The sequence below is a fragment of the Meles meles genome, chromosome 9, assembly GCF_922984935.1.
Source record: "Meles meles chromosome 9, mMelMel3.1 paternal haplotype, whole genome shotgun sequence".
Taxonomy (NCBI): Eukaryota; Metazoa; Chordata; class Mammalia; order Carnivora; family Mustelidae; genus Meles; species Meles meles.
Genome location: NC_060074.1, coordinates 27,340,080 through 27,366,428, shown reverse-complemented (window position 1 = coordinate 27,366,428; position 26,349 = coordinate 27,340,080). Strand labels below are relative to the sequence as shown.

The window sequence follows — 26,349 nt, the reverse complement described above, 5'->3', positions numbered from 1 at the left end:
ACTAATTGAATTAACTCACTTCCAGAGCAGCAGACCAAACGGCCTGTTGGCCTTGGCCTTGGCTTGGTACAACCTAGAGCACTCTGACTAGGGTAGGTGTGCTTTGGGGGACCTGGTTTTCTTCTAAGGGGAGAAGTTCACCCCCACCCACCCCATCACCACCCATGAGGGCCCCAAGTGTCCCTCTGCCTCTCCTTCGTTTCTAGAAGGAAGGTCAGGAGGGATATGGGTGGAACAGAACCACCTTCCTTCACCTCCCTGGAAGGAAAGGGTCAGACTCCCCACACAGAACGGGAGCTACTGGGAGAGGTGGGGCTCTGTGTCCTGTGCTAGGGAGGGGAGCACTTCTTTCCCTGTGGCCCCGTGCAAAGTCGGGGAGCTCCTTGCAACTTGCCAGAGGTTAGGTGCCCCCAGAACACAGGGCATAGAGCACTCACATAGAATTTTGCTTCAGAAATGGGGTCTGCATCTGCAAGTGTGTAGTCCCTGCCTCTGTTAACATTGTTATTCTAGAAGTCAGTTACTTGGGCTCTTGGAGAGCAGCACCTGAATTCCAAGGGAACACTTTCATGAACATGCTGGAGCACACCAACCCTGCTCCCTTTCCTTAAGGACCTCGGGACTGTCTCCCCCAACCCCACCCCAGCACAGAAGGGAGCTCTCCTTATTTGAGGCGCCAGATGCCGCCACTGTCTCCCTCTTCTGTCTCCGCGATCCACCTGAACTTGGGAGAAAGAAAGGCACACGCTCCACCTCACCTCCCTCATTGCCCACCCAGGGGCAGCCAGGGGGCCCAAGCTTCATTCAGCTGGGAGTCCGGGGGGAGACAGCAGATTCCTATGGTTTTATGAGAGGATTCCACCTGGACTGGGGGCTGTAAGTTGGCCTAGGCCAAGGCCACGTGAGGGAGGCCATTCTTCCTCCTGACCCATTCTTCTCATTCCCAACCCAACCAAAGCCGTGCCTGTCCCCTTCCCAGGCACTGTCCCCAGGAGTTGGGAACCGAGCTGGACAGATGAGAGACAGGCAGGCCCTGGCATCTCTTTCCCAGGGAAGCCCCAAAGACTCAGGCAAAAGACACACACTTTATTTTTCTTCCTTTAATCTTAAGCAAAAGAAACATGGGGGTTCAAAAATAAAAATTTATTTCCCCCCCTCCCAGGCCTTTCCCCCAGCTTGACCACTGCAATCACCCTTCCTCCCCTGCAGGGACAGGAGAAGGCAAGGGTACAGACAGCTCCAGCTGGGGAGGGAGAAGGCGGGGGTGTGCCGAGCTCGGTGCTGGTCTCTTTCCAAATATAAATACACGTGTCAACACTCCTGGAAAACCCTCCTCACCTACCACGCAAGGCTCTCCTCTCTCCGGCAGTGTTTGGAGAGGGGGTGGGGGAGGGGAGTGCCCGGCACCGGCTGGCTGGGGGTTACTGCATCCGCTGGCTATGTACCCCACGGGCCTCCTGCTGCTCATTGTAGAAGAGATGACACTCGGGGTCCCCCCGGATGGTAGGGGCTCCCTGGATCAGCTTCCCAGTGTTGGGGTTCACACACCAGCACTCCCCACGCTGCCCATTCAGAGACATCTTGCACTGGGGAGAGAGAAGAGAAGGACGTGGAGGACTGGCCCGGAAGCCCGCAGCTTTGCTTCCCTTCACGCAGCCTGAGGGCTCCTGAGCAGCTCTGCAGGCTGGTGCTTCACAACCTTGATCGTGCACCAGGGACCTCGCTAACATGCAGACTCGACTTCAGGAGGTCTGGAGCGGGGCTGAACTCCACTCCGTGCACAAACTCCCACGTGACACCGGGACCCACCGACCACACTCCAGTTAGCAAGGTGCTGGGGGGTGCCCCAAGTTGACAAGACTCAGTCCCCACCCACAAGGAGGTCCTGTCCCACGGGGGCCCCAGCAGACCGGGGTTTAGTTACAGTGTGAAGTGAAAAACGCATCTAATGATAGAAATCAACACGAGCACAGGCCCTAGTGTGGGCCGTGCACTGTGGGAGCCATCTACACGCTGCTCAGTTTCTAGTTTTTAAGTGTGTGTGTGTGTGTGTGTGCGTGTGGTAAGCTCTATGCCAAACGCGGAGCTGGAACTCCTGACCCTGAGACCAAGAGTCGCAGGCTCTTCCCACTGAGGCCGCTGGTGCCCCCTACCGTTCTTCTCTAGCATACACGTTCATTTAATCCGCAACCACCTTGTGACTCAGGGACCATCACTCCAGCACTTCAGATGACCAGAAGGAAACACAGATAAAGTAACTTGTCCAGTGTCACACAACTAGTAACAGGCATAGCTGAGAAGCCATTCCCGTCCCAGCGTCCCTGCTCTTATCCATAAACTAATGAATGGCCATGGAAAATCCCTTTAGTTACCGGTAAGGGACAGGACACAGCCTGTTCTTCATTAGAAGATATAACTATTTCTTTTAAGCTCCAAATGCAGTAACTATCATACATTTAGAGGGCGCGTGTACAAACAGCTTTGAACACTGGACTGATATTTCAAGGGGCAAGATGCCTGCCTGGGCTGAGGAAGGTATATGGACGTGAGCCCCACCCCTGACCCCACCGCTGTGCAAGGGGAGGGTCAGTAGAGGCAATTAGTCAATGGTGTAAATCAGTGATTCGGGAAGTGTGGTCCATGGGTCATCAGCCATTCCTGGGAGTTTGTTAGAAATGCAAACCCTTGGTTACCACCCAGCCTTCTGGAACGGTCAGACCCAGGAATCACTGCCAGGTAATGCTAAGGCTCAATAAAACGTTGAGAAGCATTAGTGGAACCCCATGTGGCTTCTCCCAGGCGCTCCACCCAAGCTGGACACCGAGGGCTAATGGCAGGTAGCTGGGTAAGAAGAGGCAGCCTCTGGCAAGAGCAAGGCACAGCTGGGGTTCGGGGCTAAGGACATCCCCTCTCACCTGTTTGAGGTTATACAGGCCGTGCTTGTCACAGTTGGGGATGTGTAAGGAGTAGAGGTGCTCCAGAGGGCCCCGCTCATCTGGAAGGTGCATGGTGGAGATCCGCTCCAGGACCTGGTCCAACTCCTGCTGGCAGGGGGTCTGTGGGCACAGACCGGCACAGATGGGAAAAGAGGATACTCAGAGTGAAACTGAGCTCATGGAACAATGGCCCTCAGAACCACCTCCTGCACAGGAAAGGGATGTTCCCACGGCCACAGAGGGGGCTGGTGGAACCAGCCAGGGACTTCTGACAGCGATCTCACTAATATGTCATTGTGTCCCATGCCAGCCTCTAAGAAAGTCCTATGGATGGGTGTTTTCACCCGTCTTTCATTCTGTGTCAATGGCTTTCAGGGGCCAAACAGGGATCTCCTTGGAAAGGGAATTCAAGTGGCTCTCCCTAGAGGACCTCTACCCCGACCCCATGGGCCAACCTCCATCCCTTCCCATTAACCCAACTGGGGCCAAGACCCAAGACAAGAGAGCTCAGCTGGAGAGAGGAATGGGGGCAGCCGAGTGAGGGGAACACATCCCAGCAAGCTCAAGCAAGTTCAAGTCCATCTCTAGCATCCATTTCCTTGGGGACAACTAAGGTCCCGGAAAGAGACACTGACCGGCCGGAAGGTCCCTGAATATGCTGGGGGGAAGAACCAGAAAGGAAAGTGCTTTTCCTACAGGCAAATAGGACACGGATGTTACTATGTGCCCTCCTCCACAGTGAGACCTCCCACCCCTCCAAGCACACCCAGCCCCTCTGACCCTGGCAGGCGGCGGCCGCAGCTTCTTGGGCTCATCCAGGCCAAGGTGATGCTTGCCCCCCTTGCCCATCTGCCGGTGCTGCTCGGTGACCTTCTCCCGGAACACAGCCAGCTCCTTCATGCCTGACTTGAGGGGCTTCCGACTAGCACTGCCTCCACCGCCCAACAGGTTCACGGTCCCGTCCACATGGTTCTCAACCAGACCACCGTCAGAGTGCTCATCACCGTTGTCTGCAGAGAGAGGAAGGGAAGAACTCTAGGTGCCGTTTTCAGAATGGCAGGGCCCCCAGGGCCTGTCTGAACCCCTGAAGATGGAGATGACCGATAGCCACGCGATTATGCTAAGCAATTTACACAGACTATCAATTTCAGTCTTGCGGCAACTCTTAGGGGGGCGTTACCCCAACTTTGACAGACGCGCAAGTCAAGGCACACAGAGACCGAGACTGAGCCCGCAAATCTGGAACTGGAACACAGGCCCGCTGACTCCAGCAAAACACCTGGGAGGCCTCATCGGTACTGCCACCACCCGGAGCGGCGTGGAGGAGCACGAAGGAGGAACGTGTCTGCAAGGCTCTCACCATGGAATGGCATTAAGTCCTCCTGAAGCCATCACGCTCCCCTAGAAAGACCTCCCAGGCTCACCCACCAGAACCTCCAAGTTAAGGTCATCATCATCTGTGGCCTAAAAGGGCACAGATTGGGTCCATTTTCAAAACTAATGCCTGAGATCCTGGGCCAGGCCCCGCCAGGTGAAGGAGCGAGAAGGGGGAAGAGCCACCACCAGAATGCACAGCGTCTGACTCCCGGAATCACGCATTTGCCCACCTGCCCCCTTCTCATGTCCGCTAACGACTCAGGCCACCACCGCTCTGGCACTGCCCCCAGCGGCCCTGACTCATTCCCGCGTCTGTCCTGGCACGCCAGCACCAGCCACATTCCAGAGAGCCCGGGGAACAGGAACGGCTCGACTCTGCACTTTCCGCTTACCGCGAAGCATGGAGCCTCACCCGGACGCTTGTCGAAAGGCACCTGTTAAGTCTCTTTCCACCTTCCTCAGCCACCAGCCCCTCAACTACAGGGAGAGGCTCCTGCAGGGTGCGCAGCTCAGGTGGAGAGGCCCTGAGAGCAGCCCCCAGCAGGTGCCAACAAGACCTAGAGGTGCAGAGAGAGTGTTTCTCAACAAATTTTGCACGTTTTCTCTTCCCTTTTTTGTGCTTTCAAAAACTTACAGCCCCGATAACATAACTGAATGGCTCTTACAATATTTCTACACAAGGGTTTCAGGTGAGGCACGTAGGACCTGGTAGTCGCCTCCGAGTTCGGGCACAGGGTGGTGGGCTCAGATGCCCACTGTCCTGGGCAATGTTCCACGGGAGAAAGAGCTGACCTGTAAAAGGGGGGCCATGACGCCCACTCTGGGTTTTTGCAAGCTGTGGCATTCACTCACTCCCTCGCTGGCTAAAGGGTGGGGACAGTCTTGTGCTTCCTGGGGAACCGACACCTGCTTTCACAGAGCAAGCTCCAGAAGACTCTGGTGGAGCCTGGCCACCTGACCCCTGGGGCCCGTCCTCACCAGCTGCAGTGGCATTCCTTTAGAAAACGAGCACGTGACCTCCAGACTAGCGAGCCCCGGCTGATAGAGCATTCTGGAGTTAAATCCCAGCTCCCTGCCTTTTTTGTTTTGTTTTTTTTTTTTAGATTTTATTTATTTATTTAACAGAGAGAGAGGGGGAAGCAGGCTCCCCGCAGAGCAGAGAGCCCAATATGGAGCTTGATCCCAGGACCATGAGATCATGACCCAAGCTGAAGGCAGGGGCTTAACCCAGAGCCACCCAGGTGCCCCCAGCTCCCCGACTTTTTACACCAGCTGTATTTGTCCTGCACATACAACCTCTCCGTGCTTCCATCTTCTTACCTGAACTGTTAGATCATCACAGCTCTTACTTCACACGACTGCTGAGAGTACGTTACAGGTAAAGCAGTTAAGGTAAGGCCTGGAACACTGAAACTGCGTCCTGTTGGTGATAGTACTTTGATGATGATGAAGACAGCAACTGCCTCAGTTATCCACTATCTGCTTGCTCAGCAATGCAGAACCCAAGAACCAGGCAAGAGAGGAAGAGAACCCCTTGAGCATCAATACAGCTGTCAGGGGGCTCCTGGGTGGCTCAGTGGGTTAAGCCTCTGCCTTCGGCTCAGGTCGTGATCCCGGGGTCCTTGGATTGAGCCCCGCGTCGGGCTCTCTGCTCAGGGGGAAGCCTGCTTCCTCCTCTCTCTCTCTGCCTGCCTCTCTGAGTACTTGTGATCTGTCAAATAAATAAATAAAATCTTAAAAAAAAAAAAAAAAACAGCTGTCAGTACGTCGAAGCATCGGCAAGTCCAAGTGCTTTCCTCACAGGGCGGGGGACACTCAGCACAGGAACACTGTTGGTTCGCAGGAGCATGGCTCCAGCAAGCCTGGTCTCTGGATGTCTGGTTTCTAAGGCCACCACAGAATAAAATCAACAAAATTAAAAGGAGAGAGAAGGAAGGCATGTGGACAGTGGTGAGAAGTATCAAATGGCAGGAAGATAAGAGACTGAAAAAAACCAAACCTAAGAACTTTGGGCATGTTTAGTGCATCACAAACAGCTCCACACCCATGGATACCCCTGAGAACTTCCATACTGTGTAGTCCAAAACAAGAGTTGTGTGGGTAATGTCAAGGACCGTGGGACGTTCAGAAAAGGGGGCGGGGGGGTAACATGCCAAGCATTCAGAATTAAAAAAAGAAAAAAAAGATGTCTATCCAAAATTGTTAAACTTTAGAAAAATAAAAATTGAAATACTTTTAATAAATTACTTTTTAAAAATATTTCAATTATTTATTTGACTGAGAGAGTTCACAAGTAGGTAGAGAGGCAGGCAGAGAGAGGGGGTGAGGAAGCAGGCTCAGGGAGCCCAATGCGGGGCTCGATTCCAGGACCCTGAGATCATGACCTGAGCTGAAGGCAGAGGCTTAACCCACTGAGCCACCCAGGAGCCCCAAAACTGCAATATTTAAATAAGAAGCCCTCTGAAAATTCTCTCTAGAATGGCTATTTCCCCAGGGGTTCTGGTTTTACCGTAAATAAACCACAGATTAAATCCTGTTCCAGAAGCCCAAGCACCACCCTCAGGGGATAGCCTATTTGAAGCATTTGCCACCAAGCTGGATGGAAGTTCTGTCCCCTCCGTATTCGATCAGACCCATCCACCCACCCCAAACTTTCGTCACATACCCTGTCTCCCGACCCCAGCACTGTGGACACTGGGACCAGCGGATTCCTCCCTGGCGAGCTGTCCTTTGCATTGCAGGATGCCAAGCAGAATCCTGGGCCTCTACCCACCAGAGGCCGGGAGCCCTCCTGAAGTTGGGACAACCAAAACTAATGGCCCCCGGGGGGTGAAAGTGCCTCCCACTGAAAACCACCCTTCAGAAGTTAGGCTTTATCCAGAGGCCTGGAAGTCCCCCAGCCCCCGCTGAAGACGTCAGACCCCGCCTAAGGCAGATCCAAACTCTTGCTACCTTCACCTTCCTCGGCTAAGGCCCTCCACCACGGCTCCTCCCGCAGCACACTGCTAGAGCCCACGAGACCTCCGTCTAGTTCCAGAGGACTCGCAGGCTCCTGTTCCCCTTTTCCTGAGCTCTCCTGGGACTCAGACCACTGACAGGAGCCAAAGCAGCATCCCCTCGCGGAGTCCCAGAGGTCAGTCCACCTCTAGCGCTCAGAACAAGGCATCTGAAAACAGGTTAGACAAACGAGATGTGCACGGGTAAAGAGGCATCAGGCCGGCAGGCTCTGGACAGGGCTGGCTTGTCATTAGGCACAGCGGGCCCAGAGCCCAAGGGCCCAGGGATTGTGGGGATCTATTTTAAAATCAAAAGGAAATGGGTGCCTGGGTGGCTCAGTGGGTTAAAGCCTCTGCCTGCAGCTCAGGTCCTGCCTCTCTGCCTACTTGTGATCTGTCTGTCAAATAAATAAATAAAATATTTTAAAAATAAATAAATAAAATCAAAAGGAAAAATATGCCCTTAGATAAATTTTAAGTCTTAATCTATGATACCAATACATGCACAGTTCTAAGACACAATTACCAAATATGACTTAACTTTTCACAGAGGAGGACCACAAATGCCCAGGCATCCGGGACTGCACAGTCCTGCACCAGGCCCCAGAAGGCGGGGGCCAACAGAGCTGTCTGTCCCCCGGGGGGGACAGAGTTGGCTTCCTATCCTGAGATGGCCCCGCCCTCCCTGAAATAAAGGTCAATTTGTCCGCCCTCACGCAGGCCACCTGAATTCCAGGCTAGGTTTTGTCCCACTCCATTATTGATCCCAACGCTGCCAACGCACATGCCATTAAGATGAAGAAATCCACGGGTCTGGTTTGCTGACGCACATTCTGACGCTCCACACCTTGAAGTCCAAGCCCGGGGAAGGGACTGAGGGCTGTCTGGGTGGAGACCAGACAAGCTTGCAGACCGAAGAAAGCTTTGGTTCCGTGACTGCTCTATTTCCAGCCGAGAGGCTCAAGAATTCAGGCTCCCAAGTCTCATCGCCCGACTGAATCCCAGGTCTCCACTTAGCCGTGCAGCCCTAGACATGTCACTTAAGCTCTCTGTGTTTCCACAGCTCATCTATAAATCACAGACAAACAGCACCCACTTCCAGCACCCATTCTCTCCAGTGGGCAGCCAGATTGCCGGCGACACTGCCCGCAGACACAGTGCCAGGGAGCGCGCAGAGCCAGCCCTCAACGGCTTCCCCCACACTCAGGCAAGAACCCACCCGGCACTCCCGGGCACAAGGGCCTTATCCCATCATTACCCAGTGCTTTCCATACTTTCTCGTCCAGGGGACAGGAGCAATCCGCAGGAAAACATTCCAAATGGAGAACTCCAATTAGAGATGGAATTTGCCCTCAGAACAAAAATACCAAGTTGCATTTTTTTTCCCTGCCCAAGAGTGAGGTTCAGAATACTATCTATTACACAACCACTTATGTATGTAGCTCCGTGGGCTGCAGTGCAAAGGTCAGTCTAAGAAATGGTTCTTAGCAGTCCAAATCCCACAACTGGAGAAGGCTTCAGGCTTAGGGATGACCCATAGGGGCCTCCGGGGTCCCCAGAGATCTCCCCCTAAGGATTAGCTGTTCTCTACTCCATAGCGCCCCAGGAAATGGTTCACTGCTGAAGCAGGGAGTTTGCCGACTATATATGGAAGGTAAAGTTTTTCCAAAGACAAGTGGGGGAGACCACAGAGGGCATGGAGCCTGAGAACTCCCGTTCTGCATCCTGCCACGCCTCTCAACCTCATGCACCTGGAGGTATGCTCAGCTGAGAAAAGCAAGGACAATCAGAGGCAAGCAACCAGTTGCTGCATTTTACCAACAGCAAACCCGAGGCCCAGAAGGACTACTACCTGGTCTAGAGGAGCTACACACTACCACTATGCCATCATCAGAGTGCCCGGGATCCCTGACATTGTCCTCTGGCCCTGCCTTACTAGGTGGCCCGGTCTCTCCCTCCAGGAAAAAGAGCTTTGCACCTTCATTCTGCATTCCAGACTATGCATTAATACCCTGGTTTTAAACTTTAATTTTGGCATAGTCTTTTCTTCCCTGACGTCATCTTGTTGGATCGTAGCACTGACGACCTGACCCAATGCATTAAAACCCTTGTTTGATGATTCCTACTCTCATGAAACCACATTTTCTCCTCGTGCGATGTTCTGACCTCCACGATCCAATTCCTGATCCATAGAAAACCTTAAAGCCCTCTTGGGAAAATAGGCCCCCGAAATCCAAAAGCAACCCTGTACTCCTTCTTGCTTAGAGTGTGATTGAGGCTTTGTCCATGTAAGGACAGACCTGGCGAGAAAACGGAACTTTTCCCCAGAACATGCCACATCTTCCAACAAATGACTATGCCTCCCTGCTTTCTTCTTGTCTTTATTCTTAAGAAAACCTACGCATTTCTCATTTTCTCCTTAGCCTACCTCCTCTCTGGAAATCTGAGAGCTGGGGGCCCCCCAGAGAAGATCAACTCTGACTCTGAATCTGTCCTTCTCTCCTGTGGATTCGCCTCCCTCCGCAGGTAATGGCATTGCAGGCCCCGTGAGAACGGATTCCGAGCAATGGGCCAGGGGAAGGCTGGCCGCTTTCCCAGTTCCACTCTCGCTGGACACAGAACTCACGTGGCTTCTGCTTTGTTGGTTTCTCCCCAAATGCACTTAATCTTGACACATGTTGGGCAAAAGAATTAATACTAACTCCCATCTTCTCATTAACATCCATGGCAATAGACAATTCATTAACAAAGTCAAATGGGTAGAGAACTCCAGGAGTCAAGAGGCCTTCCCGCTTTGCCGCTTCTGTTTCACCCATGACGTTGGCCAAACCCTCTAACCTTTCTGAGCTCCCTCTTCTCCAGCGTGAAAAACGTGTATAAGAATCCTACTCCAGTGAAGGTTGTGACTTATCATTACCATTTGCCCAGGGTGGGCAAAATCGAGTTCCAGAAGAAATGTGCAGACAGGTAATCTGTCTTAAATGAGTAAATGGAAGATTCACGTACCAGGCAAGGGTGGGGAAGATCCGATCTGTCGGATGGCCATGCACACTGGGGAAAAATGAGTTACCAGAAAGTTCTGCAATACTCTCTCTGCATATTCCTTCTAAAGCCTGATTTTGTTGATCGTATGAATTCTGTATGTCGCTCAACATCACAGTTCTCTGGCATCTGATGGAAGTCCTTGGGCAAGCGTGGATTCGCCTAAATTACCTTACCTTTACAGAATTAATGGGAAGGAAGGAGGAGGGAAGGAGAGAGGGAGGGAGGAGGGACGTGGTGGGGGATGGGAGGGAGGAAAAGGCGCTCATAACGCCAGGCATAGGGGAGACAGGACTCATCGGTAAAATCACCAACACACAGGGGAACCAGCTATCTTGAAGAGAATGTAAAGCCAGTGCCTTCGGATGGCTGACTGTGGCCCCCATGTGCAGTAACACAGGCCCCCGAGGCTGGGGTAGAGAATCCAGTCCCCGCTGGGAGGCAGGCAGAAGGTAACCGTGGATGGGGAAGAAAGGGGAGCTTCTTTGGTATCTTTCAGCTGAGGTCCTTTGTCTCTCTGGGTAAGTGACCTCATTTATGTGTCTCCCTCCCCGCTTTCTTCGAAAGGTCAGAGGCAGCCAGCCACATTGGTGCTCACAGGGGAATTCTGAAGAGTGTGTATGTACATGGACATTCGTACATGGACGTCCGCCGCGGTGGACACTCTCCTGGTCAGCCCATCTACCCCCTGCTGACACCCAGCTTCCTTCCAAACTCCCTTCCCATTCTCTCCCAGCCTTGGAGGCCCTGCTCCCTACACCCGGCACCCCTGCATGGTGTCAGCAAAGCAACCCTGAAGTCTCCCAGATGCCACCACTCTCGGTGAGAAACCCTCCAGGCAACAGACCAGGAGCTCCTAGGCACGGCTTTGGCACAAAAGGAATTCCCTTGGGGGAGGAAATAGCTACAAGCAGCCTCTTCAGTCCTTCCCAATCCACCGTCATCCAGGTTGTATCCCACAGGGGCAGGCACTGGTCACCCTCACCTGGGGATCATCATCCCATCCTCGGAACTACCACGGGCTACTGGAGATGATGCACAAAAGCTGGACATCGAGCCCACTGCCGGCCAAGCCAGCCTAAACTCTCTGGATTCTCTTTGAACACCAGCTCTTGGGTTCAAAACTTTGACCAACTAGCTCTAGCCAAGCCGGAAGAGAAGTGCTGGCCTAAAAGCCAGTGGGTGGTGGCGGGGGTGGGGGGTAGCAGGGAGGCGGCAGTGTGCAAGGTTCTGATCCCGAAGCTAGTACCATGCCCCGGATTGTGAGTGATGCCCGTCAGCGGTTTAAGATGTGTAGGCTTCAATATATGGGGGCGCCTGGCTGGGGCAGTTGGTAAAACCCATGACTCTTCATCTCCGGGGCATGATTCGAGTCCCATGTTGGATATAGAGATTACTTATTTAAAAAAAAAAAAAAAAAAAAGCAAAAAGAGCTTACATGGTCAAGATGTGTGGGGTTCAACCTGCTCATCCATAAATTCAGTGAGTTTGATTAGGGGAACAGCACCCTGTCTTGCCTGTTGATGAGAAATCATCCGAAAAGCTTGCTACGAATGGTCCTGGACTCCAGCCCCCTGGGGTTCATAGCGAGCCTGAGCAAAGGTTAACGGCTCATTTTTAACAATTCCCTCCAAGCTCTGGCATTTCCAAGGTCCCATTCCTCTGTGTTTCTCGCTCTCCTGCCTCAGTTTGCTGAAGAACTTCTTGGTGATGGGAGAACGATGCCAGTTCTTTTCAAGAGACAGGACTTCCTGGGAAGACAGTCTCATAAGCTCTTTCCATCCATAGGCCCGTAGGTTCATAAACAGACGCATACACATGCATGGATGCAACAGGGGCCCTTCTTGGCCAGGCATCATGGAGATTTCTAGAGCGTGCCTTCACGGCGCCGTCTCCTCTCGGGCTCCCCCGAGTGAGCAGGAAGAGCACGGCCTCTACAGAGCCTTCCTGCCTGTGTGCTCTCTAAAGGGCTGCTTTATAAACACCAGGGTCATTCCTGGAATCACAAAGACCTGGGGAGGGTCAGCGCTGAGGCACACCGTTTGAGAAAACAAAAACAGGCTCAAATTCAGCCAAGGTCCCCCGGGACTCCATGAGCCAGGCTGTCCTTGAAGAGCCAGAGAAATTGAAAGGATGGCAAACAGCCCTATCAGCTTTCACCCTTTCCACGGGTCCCAAACATGTCTCCTCTGTCTCAACTAAAGCCATCCAAGAACGTGGCAAGGTGACCCCACTGCGGAAAGCCCAAGGGAGTGGAGTGCACGCTCTGGTGCAAAGCTGGGATAGGGGATACGGGAACAGGAAGAACTCTACATCTCCCCGACATGTACACAACAATGTGCATTACAGCATTACCTGTAGGGGCAAACCCAACCCAGCAGTCTTTCAGCAGGTGAACGGAGAAGGAAATTCAGTAGGGTAAATACAATGAAGTAATACACAGCAGTTGACAAGAATCGCTCAGACCTGTGATCACTCCTGTGATCCATCCATCTAACAGACCTCGAAACCTAATACTGACAGAGAGAAAAAGTTGCAGAACGAGTCCTTTTTGCACATGTAACTTATTTTCAGAGAACTCTAGATGTTGGCCATCTATTAGCAAATCTGTTTAGCCAAGGAACAGAAACAGGAAGGAATGCATGCTGGTGGCTGCCTCTAGGGACAAAGGACAGCAACAAGAGGCTGCTGGCGACAGCCATCGGGAAATGTCTTTTTAGACAGACATGAAGCTGGGACGCCGGGGTGGCTCAGTCGGTTCAACAGACATGAAGCCAACGGGACAAAATGTCCTCCACTCCCAGTTCTGGGTGGCACAATGGTGTTACTGCATGATTCCTATTACTTCTTCTCTGCATTTTTACCATTTTTTTTAAGATTCTATTTTTAAGCAATCCGTAATCTCTATAGCCAACGTGGGGCTCGAACCCACAACCCCGAGATCAAGAGCTACTCACACCACTGAGCCAGCAGGCGCCCTGCAACCATTTTCTTTAACAAGCCATTTCCCTCATCGCATTCATTCCTCCCTCTCCTTGCCAAGCAGGGGTATCAGTAAACTCGGGGTGCCTCTGAAAGCCCACTGGGTGCAAGAGGGACAAACATGAGTGACAGGCCAACTTCACGGGCACTCGCAGGCCACCACTGTCAGCAGGGTCACCTGCCTGCCAGAGACTGACCATGGGCTCCTGGCCAGATCTCTGTGGCATGAAGAACAGGGAAATGAGTCAGAGGAAAGACCCAAAGAGAATGGAAGAGAGTCACAGTCAAGGAGAGGAGGACAAAGGAATCAAGATAGTGCAGGCCTGAGAATGGAAAGCCGAGGGGACGAGCTCATCCCGGTGCAGCCCACAGGGCACCGGGGATACCCACAGGTGTGGCGTGGTGCAGGTGCCCACAGGCCAGTCATGCCTAGCGGAAGGGAGGCAGCTGTTCCAGTTCCCTGAGGCCCAGAGTAAGAACCTTAACTGAAACAGAACAATCCAGAGCAGAAGCCACTCAAGACTTTCACGGTTAACTACTAAAACAGGTCCATACACGGCAGATGGGAAAAAACTGCAGACTTGCTCTGGTAGAGTTTACGAGGAACCTTTCAAGGAAGAAGGGCAATATGGCTTCCAAGTGTCCGAAGGCCACTGGACTGAGACTATGAAGGGCCATCCCTGGGCAAAGCACTCTTTTATTTGACTCAGCTTCTCTCGCAGCTCCCTACCCAGAGCACACTGGCAAAAAGCCTGGGTCCCTGCTTTCCCTTCCTCCTCCAAAGGATGGAGCTTCTTGAAGATGCAAATGCGGACTTCGCGCCCATAGCGCTTTAAAGAAAAGTATGAAAAAAATGAAAGGAGGGCAGGAAGGACATTTGGTGTGCTCGATTTACTTTTCTGGAAGAACAAGATGATGTCTTCTAAGTCAGAAGGAGAGACCCGTCAAACCCGATTCTCTTTCTTCTGTGACTCTACTCACCAGAAAGTGTTCTCATTATTTCACCTCGAGAACTTCCCAAAAGCCTTGGTCGAAAAGGCTAAAAGCTGCCCCTTCACTTGCATTCGATTTATATACATCTCTACTGACTTTTAATTCCTTCATAGTTAATATTCAACTTTTTAAAATGCTTCTCTTGGGGCCTGCGGCTGGCTGGGTCAGTAAACTACACAATTCTTTATCTTGGAGTCATGAGTCTGAGCTCCACGCTGGGTCCGGAGATTATTTAAAAGAACACAATTAAATCTTAAAAAAAAAATAAAAAGGTTTCAAATAAAATGAAATGCTTCTCTGGCTCCGCTGGTTCCGAGTAGCGTGACAAATGCATCTTTACATCCTTGCACGCGGTGCACAACATGCGCTCCCTCCATGTGTAACCCTCAGGATCAGGACAGCTGGCTCCCCAAACACCATCCCACCATTCTCCGGCCTAGGGTACTGTGTTCTATTTAATTCTCACTTTTCCAGCCTCTCCCTCACCATCCAGGACCCACAGCCGCAAGACTGGTCAGGAGTTTTGAAAAGAAAAAAAAAAAAAAAAAAGCGATCAGCAAGTGAAGGTGGTGAGAGAAAAGGACGCTTCCCTCTCCCATTCAAACAACCGTTCCACACTCCATTTGGAAGATAAGACCCCACAGACCAGCTCCCGGAGTGATAAAGACTGGGTCCTCCCCACCCGTCTCTGTCCACCCTCGCCTTCTGCCCGCCTCTTCCCCAGCCCCGTGAAGGCTGTTCCCAGGGACTGCAAGCCTGACAAACTGAACCCGGAGGGCGCAAACAGAAACTAAAAACCTGTAAAGATGTCCAGGATTGCCTGCCCACACTCTCAAAACCAGCACAAGAAGTGTCCTGAATATAAATAAGTGTCTTTAAATAGGTCACCATGCTTTTCTTTTTCCTCAACTAAAAGTTCACTAATTGTGTCTGATAAAATAGGGCGTCACATCTGGGGTCCTCCCTGGTTGTGCTCTCTGGGCATAGAGGCAGCAAAGGGAACCAGGGACAACCCGCAGAGCTTCGAGGGAGACTCCCCGACTCTGGGATGTAAACGGGCCACTCTCAACCACTGGCAGAACCGTAACGAGTGGCCGTGGCACCAAAGGCCATGACCACCCACTGGAAAACCCTCCACCACTAACCCCATTCTGGACTTTCCAAAGCCAAGGGCAGCCATCCAGGGAAGCCACACCCCACGGAAGAAGCCATTCCTCTGAACCGGATCCTTTGGTCCCTGTTCTTAATACACTTGGCAAATCAGAAAATGCAGAAAAACAGTCCTTCTCCTCCTGTTCTGTGTGCTGCGATTAGACGAAGAAGGAAGGAGAACCTGTAGGACATTGATTATCGCAGTTTCTGGGTTAAGTGCTTTGTGGACAGAACTGCATTTTATCATCTGGCAATCACACGAGGTTGATAGTTTCTTATCCCCTCTCACCTTGACCAAAAAAAAAAGAAAGAAACACAAAGCCAGAGTGTTTGAGGCCAGCTGCCCGAAGTCACGTTGTCAATGGCAAAGCCAACACCAAATCCAGGTTGCTCTGCTCTGGGGCTCTTCAGGAAACCAGGCTGGCGTCTGGTCATTGGTGTCACTGGCAGCTTTTAACTCCAGGGCTTTATTTCTTCTGTTCCTATCACTTTCGTCCCCTACTCACCTTGTCTTGCTGGTCCCTGGAAAGCCCTTCTGATCTCCCACACCCATCCTAGCTGGGCTCCCCTTCCTCCCGTCAGCCATGCCTCCTGCCGCTGTTGCTATGGAAACGACCCAGCCTTATCTGGCGGTTGCAGCGACAAGGGCCCCCAGGGGACTGCCATTTTCATTTTATCTTGGCCTCAGGCACTTTCTCGAAAAGCAACTGCATGGAGAGGCAACTTGGCACCTCCATCCAGAAGTCAAGGCGATAGACCTGAAAGAAACTTCCTGCGGAGCTACACAAAGGAACATTTTTGAGAAGTTATCCCCTTCCCCGGGAAGGTGGTCCTTAAGGGAAAGGGGGGAAAGGAGCTTTTCGGAGCAGCAATATATATGATTCATGATTCGCTGCTGCTTTGCAGGCGTTGAGTCTGAGGGAATGAGGCCCTGGGAGGAGCATCTGGAGACCCAGACTCCACTCCGGTCTGCGCCTGCACTGCAACCGGAATGCAGCCTTGATTCCTTCATCTGTCGAGTGGGGAGAATCCTGAGGCTAAAACAAGAGCTGGAAAAAAAAACAAAATCAAACCAAAAAAACCCTACGGACACTTTGGTCAAAGTGGACGATGTCTGGAAGAAAGCGATTTTAATTACCATTATTTTGTCCTTTACCCTTTGGGGCAGACACTTGCCTCACTGCTCCCCACAATCCAGCCCAGACCCCTCCTGCTAGAAGGCCCCACCTTCTTGAATCCTTTCAGGGTTCAACATGCTAAGCCTCCCCAAGTCCCACCTCCCCAACTTGCTGAGGCCTTCCTGGGTTCTAAGGTCCTCCCTCCCTGGCTTCCAGCCTCCCAGCACTCAGCTCCTTGAAGGAAACACTGGCTGACACACCTATACCCATTCACTAATTAGGAACCCCAGGCTCTCCTCTGCTCAGGCCAACTGAAGGGGGGCCCATGGGCCAATTCTCCGGCCCCACAGCTGGAGGCCAGCCAGCCCCTGCCCCTTCTCCCCAATCTCCACTCCTGCCCTGCCTCCCAACAGCCAGGAAGAGATGTGGGGCTGGCAGCCAGAAGGGGCCCCACGGGCTGCCAAGTGCCCCCTCCCCCCACTAAAAAAAAAAAGGTTGTGGGGGGGAAACAATTCCTGACTACAGTCGACTCTGTATTTCTTTCCGGAGAAGCCGGCTTTCTGAGCAAGGTCTCCCTCTGCACCCTGACTGACACCCAGGAGCTGAGCCAGAGCACATCTTCCCTGGCTATGTTAAAGGACAGGAGTGGCCCAGGAGGAAGGGCATAGGGGGATGGTCCATTTTCCGGGAGGGGAAAAAAAACCCATAGCCAGTACACTCTACTCATTGTGGAGGTGGGGGTGGGGGCAGTTATCCTGGAACCTGAAAGCCAACACGTTTCTCTGAACTGACTACCCCATCTGTAAAGTGGGCTTCTCCTCTCGGCACCTCCCTCCTCACAGTCATGAGGGCCCTCATGTTGAAGGAACTAGCCACCTCAGATTCCCAGTGGCAAGGGCTGAGTTTTGTCCCAACTGTCCTGGGTTTCACTACAAGCCTCTGCTGACCCCTGAAGATTCAAGCAGCCCCCTTCTCTGCTTCCTGGGGCCTCCCTCCCACCAGAGGCTCCAGAGCACAGCCGCCACTATCATTATGCCCAGAAAGGAGGTCACTCAGAGGGCTTTCTGGGACCACAAATGGAATCAAGACACTGGGAAGAATCTCAGAGCCCAGAAAACACTCTCCGCATCAGCCCCCCCACACACACACCGCACTCCTGTGGAGAGCCCACCAAACCCCTTCGAAATGAGAGGCTGCTCCCCAACTCGGAGCGAGGTCCACTCTGCAGACGGCGTAGTAAGGACACGTCAGTTTTTGGATAGAATGCCCAATGTCTTTGCCAGGATCATGTTCAACTTTCTGGCACCCAAGGCTCAGGGTGAGAGCCTATTTTCCTGGAGCAGGAACCAGGCACCCCAGGGCCATCCCTGGCTTGGACACCTCCCCCGCTGCACAGCCCTGCCCATGCTCTAGGTACTCGGTGTGCTAAGACCACCTGGCTCCCACCTGACCCTATGGTTCTGAAGCTGGGTCCCAGCAGGGCACCTGTAGGGGGCTGTTCCTGGAGCAAGGAGCTTCCCACCCCTGAACGGTGGCCTCAGGGATCCTCTGGTCCGCTGAATACCTCGGACAGCTAGGTTCTCACGGCCGGCTGGCCAGGTGAAGGCAGAACCCAGCCCTGTCACCAGCTTAGAGCAGCAAGCCCGCACAAGTACCCAGGGTCCCAACCCTGGGGCCACTTCTGTCCCTGCAGACCCTCCACTGCCAATTGAGGGATGAAAGAGTGAAGCTCCCAGATCAAGAACGGTCGGCCTCAGACATCGGGGTATGGGCCCTAAGGAGTACTGCCTAACTCATCCCTAAAAAATGGAAGCCTGCTCACCTCAAACCACTTGTTTGACGTCAAATCCATTTACACTGTATTTAAAGTACAGTTTCCTTACCCTTTCTGCGAACAGCTCAACTAGTCTGTGAAAGTAGGCCAGAGGGATGGGTATTTCTATTTTATATATGAAGAGATGAAAAGCATGTGATTTATTACAAAAAAAAAATGAAGTGCTTAGTTTTGTCTGTATTATCTAGCTTTCCACACACACCCCCACATGCAAACACACAGGCGTGCAGGCGCCTCCCTACAGAGTTGCTGCTATCAATATTTACAGTTAAGACGGAGGCTGGGGGAGAACCTGCCTTGGCCAGCATGCGGCTGGAAACTGGGCTTTGAACTGAAGCAACTTCATACCACGATGAGACCACGAAGCACGACCCTAAAACCTCCAGGGAGACACGCGGCCAGCCCAACACAGCTCATGTGGCCTCCGTTTCAAAAGCCAACTCGCTGGGCGTCAGGGAGGAGACACGGTCGGCTGCCATCAAGGCAGCCAGCGTGTGTGAGCACCTGCTTCACGCCGGACGCTCGCCGGCACCACAGCTGTCCTCACGCGCACTCCGCTGAAGAGACGCAATCATCCCCATCCCACCAACGGGTAAACTGGTATTCGAGGATGGCCCATGCGCGTCAGCACTCAGGTTCTCGAACTCAGGTCTGCGATGGAACCCGGTCCCCATGATGGCACAAGCCGGGTGGCCACCTCCCACCTCTGCTCACCCCACCCTGGGACCCTTTTGTCTCTCTGGACTGCCACACACTGGTCACCTCCCTCTCTGAAGTCCCCAGGCTTTGGGCCTCCCAATGGAGTTGAGGGAATGCAAACAGCCAGACCTGGCCCGTACGTGGCAAGTGTCCAGGAACGAACTTTCGGGCTGACGGGGTCAAAGACTTTGGCTGCCAACAGCCCCCCCTTCCCTTGCTTGACCACGGGGGCAGAGGGAAACAGAAGGAAGGTCAGCAGACTCTCAGCTCGTGACTCACCTGCTCAGGCGTCCCCTAACCGAGCTTCAGAGTCCAAAGCTACAACATGGAGGTAAAAAGCCTCCCTCTCTCCCTCACAGGGATCTTGGAAGACAGGAGACAAAGCAGGCTAGGAAGCCAGTTCATGATAGGAGGAGGACAGATGGGAAGGCGACCGAACCCCTGGCAGCTGCCTGCCAATCTCAGCAAAAAGCTGGCCAGAGACAGCAAGGAGTAGAGAGGCCTAGAACGTCTGCCAAGCAGAACACCAGCTCCCCTGGTGACTTAAAAGCTTAACCTTGCTCCCGTCTGCCTCGGTTGCAGGGAGCGCCACCCTAGCACAAACCCCCTTGGGGATGTGGCCCCTGCCCCCCCACGCCCACCCCACAAAGCCCAGCCCCATGTTCCTCTGCCAACCACCCTCCTCATCCTAGAATTAGATTTGTTTCCAGAATTCCAGTCCCCATCACCTACGTGGTCTCCACCTACCTGGAGTCCTGTGGAAGGCTGGGGTACATCTATCTTCCGTGCCATTTCTCAAGCCTTACCGGCCGCCTTAGCATCCAGCCAGGTGTTCAAGACCCAGCCATAGTGGGAGAGGCCGCGGGGGCCAGGAGAGAGGGGGTTAGGAAAGCAGCATGGATTAAGCAGGGAAGGAAAGGGGGGACTGGGAACACTAAGAAGGGATAGACTGAAATGAAATGTGGTCCCTGGTGACGAGGCTCTTCAAAAATAGTAATAACCAAGCCCTTTGTCGTCGTTGTTGTTGCTGGGACGGTGTTGTAGCATGTGAGCGGGGTCAACAAGAAAACCAAATGTGGGCAGAGCCTACGTATATTTTCTGCTCCTCCTTCATTCCCTTCAGCAGCCCCTGCTGTGCCCCCAGCCCCCGACCAGGAACTGTCGTCCTATTTTGCATTTCACTGGAACCAAGAATTTTTGGAACTTCCTTATATCAAAATTTAGCAACTGTGCATCCAGTTTTCTACAGCAGAGAACAGCTAATGTGAGTCCCGACTAGAAGCTAACCTGATTAATGAGCTCCAGCACAGGGATTCTCTCCAAGGAGGCCCTCCATGCAGGACAAAGGGAACCAAATAGGCTCCTGCTCCCAAGGCCTGCAGGCGTCTTTCTAAGACTAACTTCCACGTAGTCCCCTAACCCAAAGGAATGATTTGCCCGAAAATTTCAGTTTAAAGCTCCATGCTAAGGTAAGCAAAACCTTAGAACTGTCTAAGGTTCCCTCTTCCCTCTGCCTGCCAGGAAACGCAATAGTTCAACTTGGCCAAGAACCACTGGCAAAGATAGACCTTTGCGGTGGTTGTGAACACATAGATTCCTCTTCCCCTGGACACCACCGCCTATGCTAATTCAGAGATTCCTCAGCCCTATTTTTACAAGATCCTATGACCTGGTTACAGAGGGCTTGGTTTCCTCAAAGCTGCTTCAAATACCTTGTCAGAGGAATGGATGGGATTGTTATTACCACACAAAGGGAACCATCAAGGTGAACAATGCGGTCAGGGTGGAAGGTGAGTAAGGAGATTGCAGGCAAAAAACCCTTGATCCATGACTTCCTCAGATTCCAGCCCTCAGAGGAGCACAAGGGACGGAGGAGGCAGCCAGCCCACCACTGCTTGCCTCCTCGCCAGGTTGGGACTTGGGGAGCCACACCCTCCAGACCAGACCTCCCTCCAAGGCCAGAGTGCACACAGCCACACCCTGCTAGGTCAGGTGGCCCAGGAACCACCGGTCTCTGTCCCCCTCCCGCCACCTCAGATCCCCCACCTCCTCCTCCCAACGCGCCCTGGTGACTCAGGCAGAGCAGCTTAGCGGGGCAAGTGCTGGGTGTTCTGTCCAGAAGGGGGGAGGGTGGCGGAAGGTAGTGGTGTTAGCAATCAGTGACAGTGGGTCCCACTCATTCCCCAAGTCTATTTTACGACTTTGAACTCAGTATGCAAATTTATGCAAGACAAGATGCAAAGCAGCGCTTGGAGCCAGAAGTCCCATTGCTTTTCTCCCCTTTCTTGAAGCTGCACTGAACCACTGTAAATCAGCGCTAGCCTCTGCCCCCCTTTTTGGTCCCCCAGCAACTGCAGATGCAAAGGCTCCTCAGACCCGCCCGCCCGCCCGCCTGCCCTGGGACTTTGAATGACTGCACATTTCTATAGCACGTTTATATGTGCAGACGGCCAGACGGCCACTGGGGCGGCTCCGCCCCTCGGCATAATCCCAGGCATTGTACACCGCAGGGAAGGAGGCAGGGAGATGCGGAGAGAGCCAGTCCACCCCGCCGGCCCTGAATTCTGAAAGGGTGCCCACTTCCTCCTCTTACCCCGACATTTCTAGGCACTCCTGCCCACTCCATCAGCAAACACACCCACACACTGTTAAGATCCAGACCTCATCAGATCTCAGGGGTACCCCACTCCCATTTTTCTTCCAGGCTCACTCACCTATTCCAACCCCTAGTCTGACATCCTGAGTTTCTCTGAACCAACCAGTCCCGACCCATCACCCCCAAGGGATGGAGGCTCAGCACCCGCAGACGTGCCCCACCCCCACCCCCTGCATCCCAGCCATCCCCAGGAAGTCAGCGACACAGCCCCTGAGTCCTGGGAACAAAGACAAAAGAGCTAACAGCAAAGCCGGAACTGCTGGGGTTTGCTGCCTCAAAATAAGAGGGTATGTTTAAAATTCTCAAAAGCAACCTGCTCAAAGAGGAATGCAGTCTGGGATGGGAGAGAGCTCGTTCTTCAGAGAGGGGAGAAAAGGGGATGGGAGATGGAGGGGGGAGGAGGCAGCTTTCAGGGCTATGGTCTCTTCTGGGCCACATTCTGTGCACCCCCGACACTCAACCCGGACCCCAGGGCTCTATGGGCAGTGCCACGCCCCTGCCTCAGCCCAAGACCCTCTCCAGCACAGAAGCCTCAAAACTTGCCCCTCTCTTCTCTGCACCCCTGCCAGCCCAGGCTTCACCCTGCAGTGCCCCTTCTTGCCCAGTCCTCACCCCTCAGCACCCTGCTCTGGGACACTTCTTTCCAGGGTGCCCACCCAGCTTCCACATCTAGCTCCCACCTCCCACCCCCAGTGTCCCCTCTTCCCAGTCTGGAGCACAAGAGAAAAATGCAGAAGGCGTCTGTCTGGGCACTGGGAGGAGAGGGCTGAGGAGGCAGCTGGGGCTAGCTGGCGGAAAGGAGTCCCATAACCAGGCAGAAAATCCAGAGTGACATTCTTCCCATGAACTCACCCCATTGTCCCTGGGCTCCCCTGACAACTCCCCACTTCGGGCTCTAGGGAGGAGTGAATGGGGAGAATCTCCCGCATCTGTTCTGGGGCTTGGAAGCAGGAGAGCTGCCAGTGAGGAGGGTGAAAAAAGTACAACGTTTAGGGAGGACCAGTACCACACACTTAATTATTAAGACGATCAAAATCCAAAGGAGTCTGTGAACTTGGGAGGCCTTTGAAAAGTTCACCCTGCTGAGGAAGATGTTTAGTTTGTCAGAGTTCAGCTCAAAAAGCACAGTACCTCCCTGGTGGGGAGCTGGGGGGGGGCAGGCAGGAGCGAGGGGGCCACGGAGGAGGAACACAGGGCCAAGTCTTTTCCTTTTATTATTACTTTCTAAGAGAAGCAGGAGGGAAGGGTTAACTTGGAGGCCAGGCGGGGAGGGAAACAAGCAGAGGGAGAAGAAAGGGGTTTCTGCTAGCTCCTCTGAGGAAACCCTAACTTGCTCTGCACTCAAGGTCAAAATGTGCCAGAGAAATAGAAGATCTCAACTCTTACCCCCAATTCCATTCCCAAGGAGAACAGGGAAAAAACAATAGCTGGAGAGAGGAAAGGTGGGGAGGCCGGAGGGTCTTGGGGGGCAGGGAGGGGGTACATGACTATGAACACATAGGCTTACAAGCAAGCAAAAATGTTTTCACTTATCCCTTTTCTTCCTTTCTTTCATTTTTTTTTTTTTTTTAAAGCTTGAGGAACTTGGTCAGACTCGCTTGCTTTTTAAAACAACAGCAGCAGGCAGTGGACACATTTCCCAACTGTCTCCAAGAAGAAAGAAAATAATTACAGTCTCCTCCAGACCACTGGGGCAGGACGCTTTTGTAATTTTTAAAAACAAAAACCAAAACAGAAGTGAGATTCTGACTGCCTGGTCGTGTCCCTCAAAAACGTTTTGGGGGTAATGAGGATCCCTTACAAATGCTCCCAGGGCCCCCATTCCACCCGACGGGGAGGATCTCCCCGGATTAGGACGGGGGTAACACCTTCCCGCGGTCAGAGCAGCCGGGTCCAGCGCCCGGGCATCGTCCTGCCTTCCGCCCTGGGGCCCAGATGCTCTAGTGAGTAGCACTGCTGCCCCCGCCCTGGGACTGCAGCCGGCGACCCGGCTTAAGTTACACTGACTCAACTGCTGGGCAGAGTCTCCCAAATGCCCCTCTCTTATTGTTCCACCCAAGAGAAGCACCGGCCTTCTTCGTTCTCCCCGGAACAAGAGCAGCGCTCGTCTGCGTTTCTCTCCTAAGCAACCCACCCTACGGAGTACCAAGTCCTTTCTTTCCACCTCACCATCCCAGACGGAAGGGTCCCTCGACGAGCTGCCAACCTTCTCCTAGCGCCCCGCTCTCACCAGACGTCCCCGAAGTCCCCGGCACCCGCCAGCCTCCGCCCCCCAGCAGTGTCCTCCACCCGGACCTTTCCAGGAAACCTTCGGTCGGCGGCCACCGACTCAAACTGTGCCCCAGCTAAACCTCAAGTTCTTACTCCCCCGGGTCTGGCCAACACCCTCCTCCCCAGTCTATCCCCCCTTCCAAAATATAAGTCGAGATACGACCACCCGGGGAAGTCCACTGTAACAGGGATGTCTCTCCTCTACCCATTTATCCCGACCAAACCGGTAAGCAGCCAGAGCTCTCCCGCACGCTGTAACTCCAGCTCCTCTCCCCGGGCCTGACTTTTGGGTCCCCCTCCCAAGCAGTCGCCCACAACCGGTCGAGGACTCCGCTGCTCCTCCACTAAAGCGGTTGCGGAGCTCCCGTCGCACGCCGCTCCCGCACGGAACGGCCCCCGGCCCGCGCTCCGCTGCCCTCCAAGTTTCTCCGAACTAGTTGTCCCAGTGCGCGTTACCTGCAACCTGCTCGGGGCTGGCGCCGTACTCGGCGTCGCGGCGCTTTTCACAAGTGCCCTCGCCCAGGACCAGCGCCTGCAGGGGCAGCTCGGAGCCCGGGTGGGGATAGCAGCGCAACCCCTGGGCGCAGCGCGGGGTGTAGACACCGCACGCCTCGCCCTCCAGCCGCGCGCACACGGAGCAGCAGCCGCAGCCGGGTTCGCGGACCAGCTCCGCGCAGGGCGCGCGGGCGTCGCCTGCCACCCCGGACGCGGCGGCAGCTGCGGCGTGCGGCGCGGCCGGAGGGGGCCCGCAGGCGGCCAGGCGCTCCGGCGTGCAGGGCGGGCAGCGGAACAGCACCTCGCCGCGCACCCCGCTGCCGCCGCCGGCGCCAAGGAGCAGCGGCAGCAGCAGCAGCGAGGGCGCCAGGAGCAGCGGCAGCGCGGGGCCGCCCAGTCTCGGCAGCATGTTGGCGGTGGTGAGCGCGACGGCGGAGAGCGAGTGGGCAGGTGGCAAGACCCTGCGAGCGCGGGAGCCGCCTCCTCCACTTCTTCCTACTCCCCGGCTGCCGCAGCCGGGTCCTAAAGGGCCCTGCTTCTCCCCGCCCCCTGCCTTCTCCCCTCCCCCTTTTGGAGACCACCCCCTTCCCCCGACACTCCCGCGCGCCGGCCTGTGAGTGTGCGCACGCCCGCACGCCCACCCTCCCCTGCCGTGCTTCTGGGCTCTATGGGTCCCCTGCACCATCACCACCCCGCCGCCCCACTGAACCTCCGTCCCTCCGCACCCATCTTACCCCGTGCTCCCTGACTCCCGGGGATTGCGAGTAACCTGGGGCTTGGGTAGGATCGGCGCGGGAGTGGAGAAAAGTGGGTGCTTTTGTCTCCTGTTTTCAGTTCAGTTCAGAAGGACTTAGTTTGCGTGCTTCCCATGTGGCCGGCACTGGGCTAACAACTGCTGGGGCAATGCAAAGGACATAAGACGGAATCTTGGCCTTCAGGTGGATTTCAGTGCGCTCCCACCATCTCCCTCCATCCTCAGGGTTCCACTCAGTGCTGACATGTTGCTTGGGGAAATGCCTCTGGTTGGAAGAAGCAGGTTCCTATCCACTAGACCAGCATAGCCTGAACAGCCCCTCCTGGTGACCACCGCAGTTTCCCAACCCTGTCAACGTCTGCTAACATATAATTACCAGAAACGCAATTTCTGGACACTGAGAAACCTGCTCCCTTCCTGACTTCCTGACTCTGCCTGACTTCCCCCAAAGTAATCCCTTAGTTGCCTCCTCTTCCTGATCCAGAGGCATTTGCTCATGGGCGAAATCCCCCCACCCCAACCAACACTCTGCCTCAGGGGTCTTGGAGAGGTCAGATCAGACTGCCAGGTGTGAGAGGAGGCCCCAGAGGGAAGGGCATTTAGAGCTCTATGGGGTCTTGCAGATGGACAAGGATGGCCTCCCTTCCCTGATCTGTTTGATTTAAACTGAGTCATCTCTCTTGGCTGCCCCCAACCCCCAGTGTTCTAGGCTGGACCAGGCTTTAACTATTACCCATGTTGTGACCCTAACAAAGACCCTTGTCAGAGAGATTCTCTTGACCAGGGATGCACCTTTAAGCTGACTCCAGCCTAGGTTTAATTTCCCAAAGCCTCTGCCATCCTCCCCTACCCCATCGCCCCCAGACCCCTCCACGCCAGCTCTAACTTTAGGACTCCCGGCCATTTGACTGAACTCCACAACTGCTTGCCAAGTGGCCACCTGGTCCTGGAGGTGAGTGAGAAACCCCAGCGTTTGGGGTGAAGATTTTAGTAAGATGGACAAACAATTCGTTTGGCAGAGACTTGAAGGAGGAGAGGGGTCAT

General features: G+C 54.0%; 1 protein-coding gene across 4 annotated transcripts; it reads right to left on the bottom strand.

Annotated features, from left to right (window-relative positions):
• Positions 1-1,084: 1,084 nt before the first annotated feature.
• IGFBP2 (insulin like growth factor binding protein 2) lies at positions 1,085-25,066 on the bottom strand. 4 transcript variants are annotated; one of them, XM_046019411.1, is made up of 4 exons: positions 24,513-25,066; positions 3,717-3,946; positions 2,916-3,056; positions 1,085-1,586 (listed from the first exon to the last, which is right to left on the bottom strand). In XM_046019411.1, the coding sequence occupies exons 1-4, from the start codon at positions 24,958-24,960 to the stop codon at positions 1,422-1,424; spliced, it is 984 nt and encodes a 327-aa protein (XP_045875367.1). In that variant the 5' UTR covers positions 24,961-25,066; the 3' UTR covers positions 1,085-1,421. The 4 variants fall into 4 exon arrangements, with proteins under 4 accessions (XP_045875367.1, XP_045875368.1, XP_045875371.1 ...); XM_046019412.1 differs by lacking the exon at positions 24,513-25,066 and adding an exon at positions 8,584-8,650; XM_046019415.1 differs by lacking the exon at positions 24,513-25,066 and adding an exon at positions 8,094-8,545.
• Between the last annotated feature and the right edge of the window lie 1,283 nt (positions 25,067-26,349).

Excerpts from the sequence above, each read along its gene's own strand:
- IGFBP2 (XM_046019411.1), bottom strand. The coding sequence starts at position 24,960 with ATGCTGCCGAGACTGGGCGGCCCCGCGCTGCCGCTGCTCCTGGCGCCC. Across the intron at positions 3,947-24,512 it reads CAGCCCCGAGCAGGTTGCAG|ACAACGGTGATGAGCACTCT; the intron begins GTAACGCGCACT and ends CTCTCTCTGCAG. Across the intron at positions 3,057-3,716 it reads TGCGGCCGCCGCCTGCCAGG|ACCCCCTGCCAGCAGGAGTT; the intron begins GTCAGAGGGGCT and ends CTGTGCCCACAG.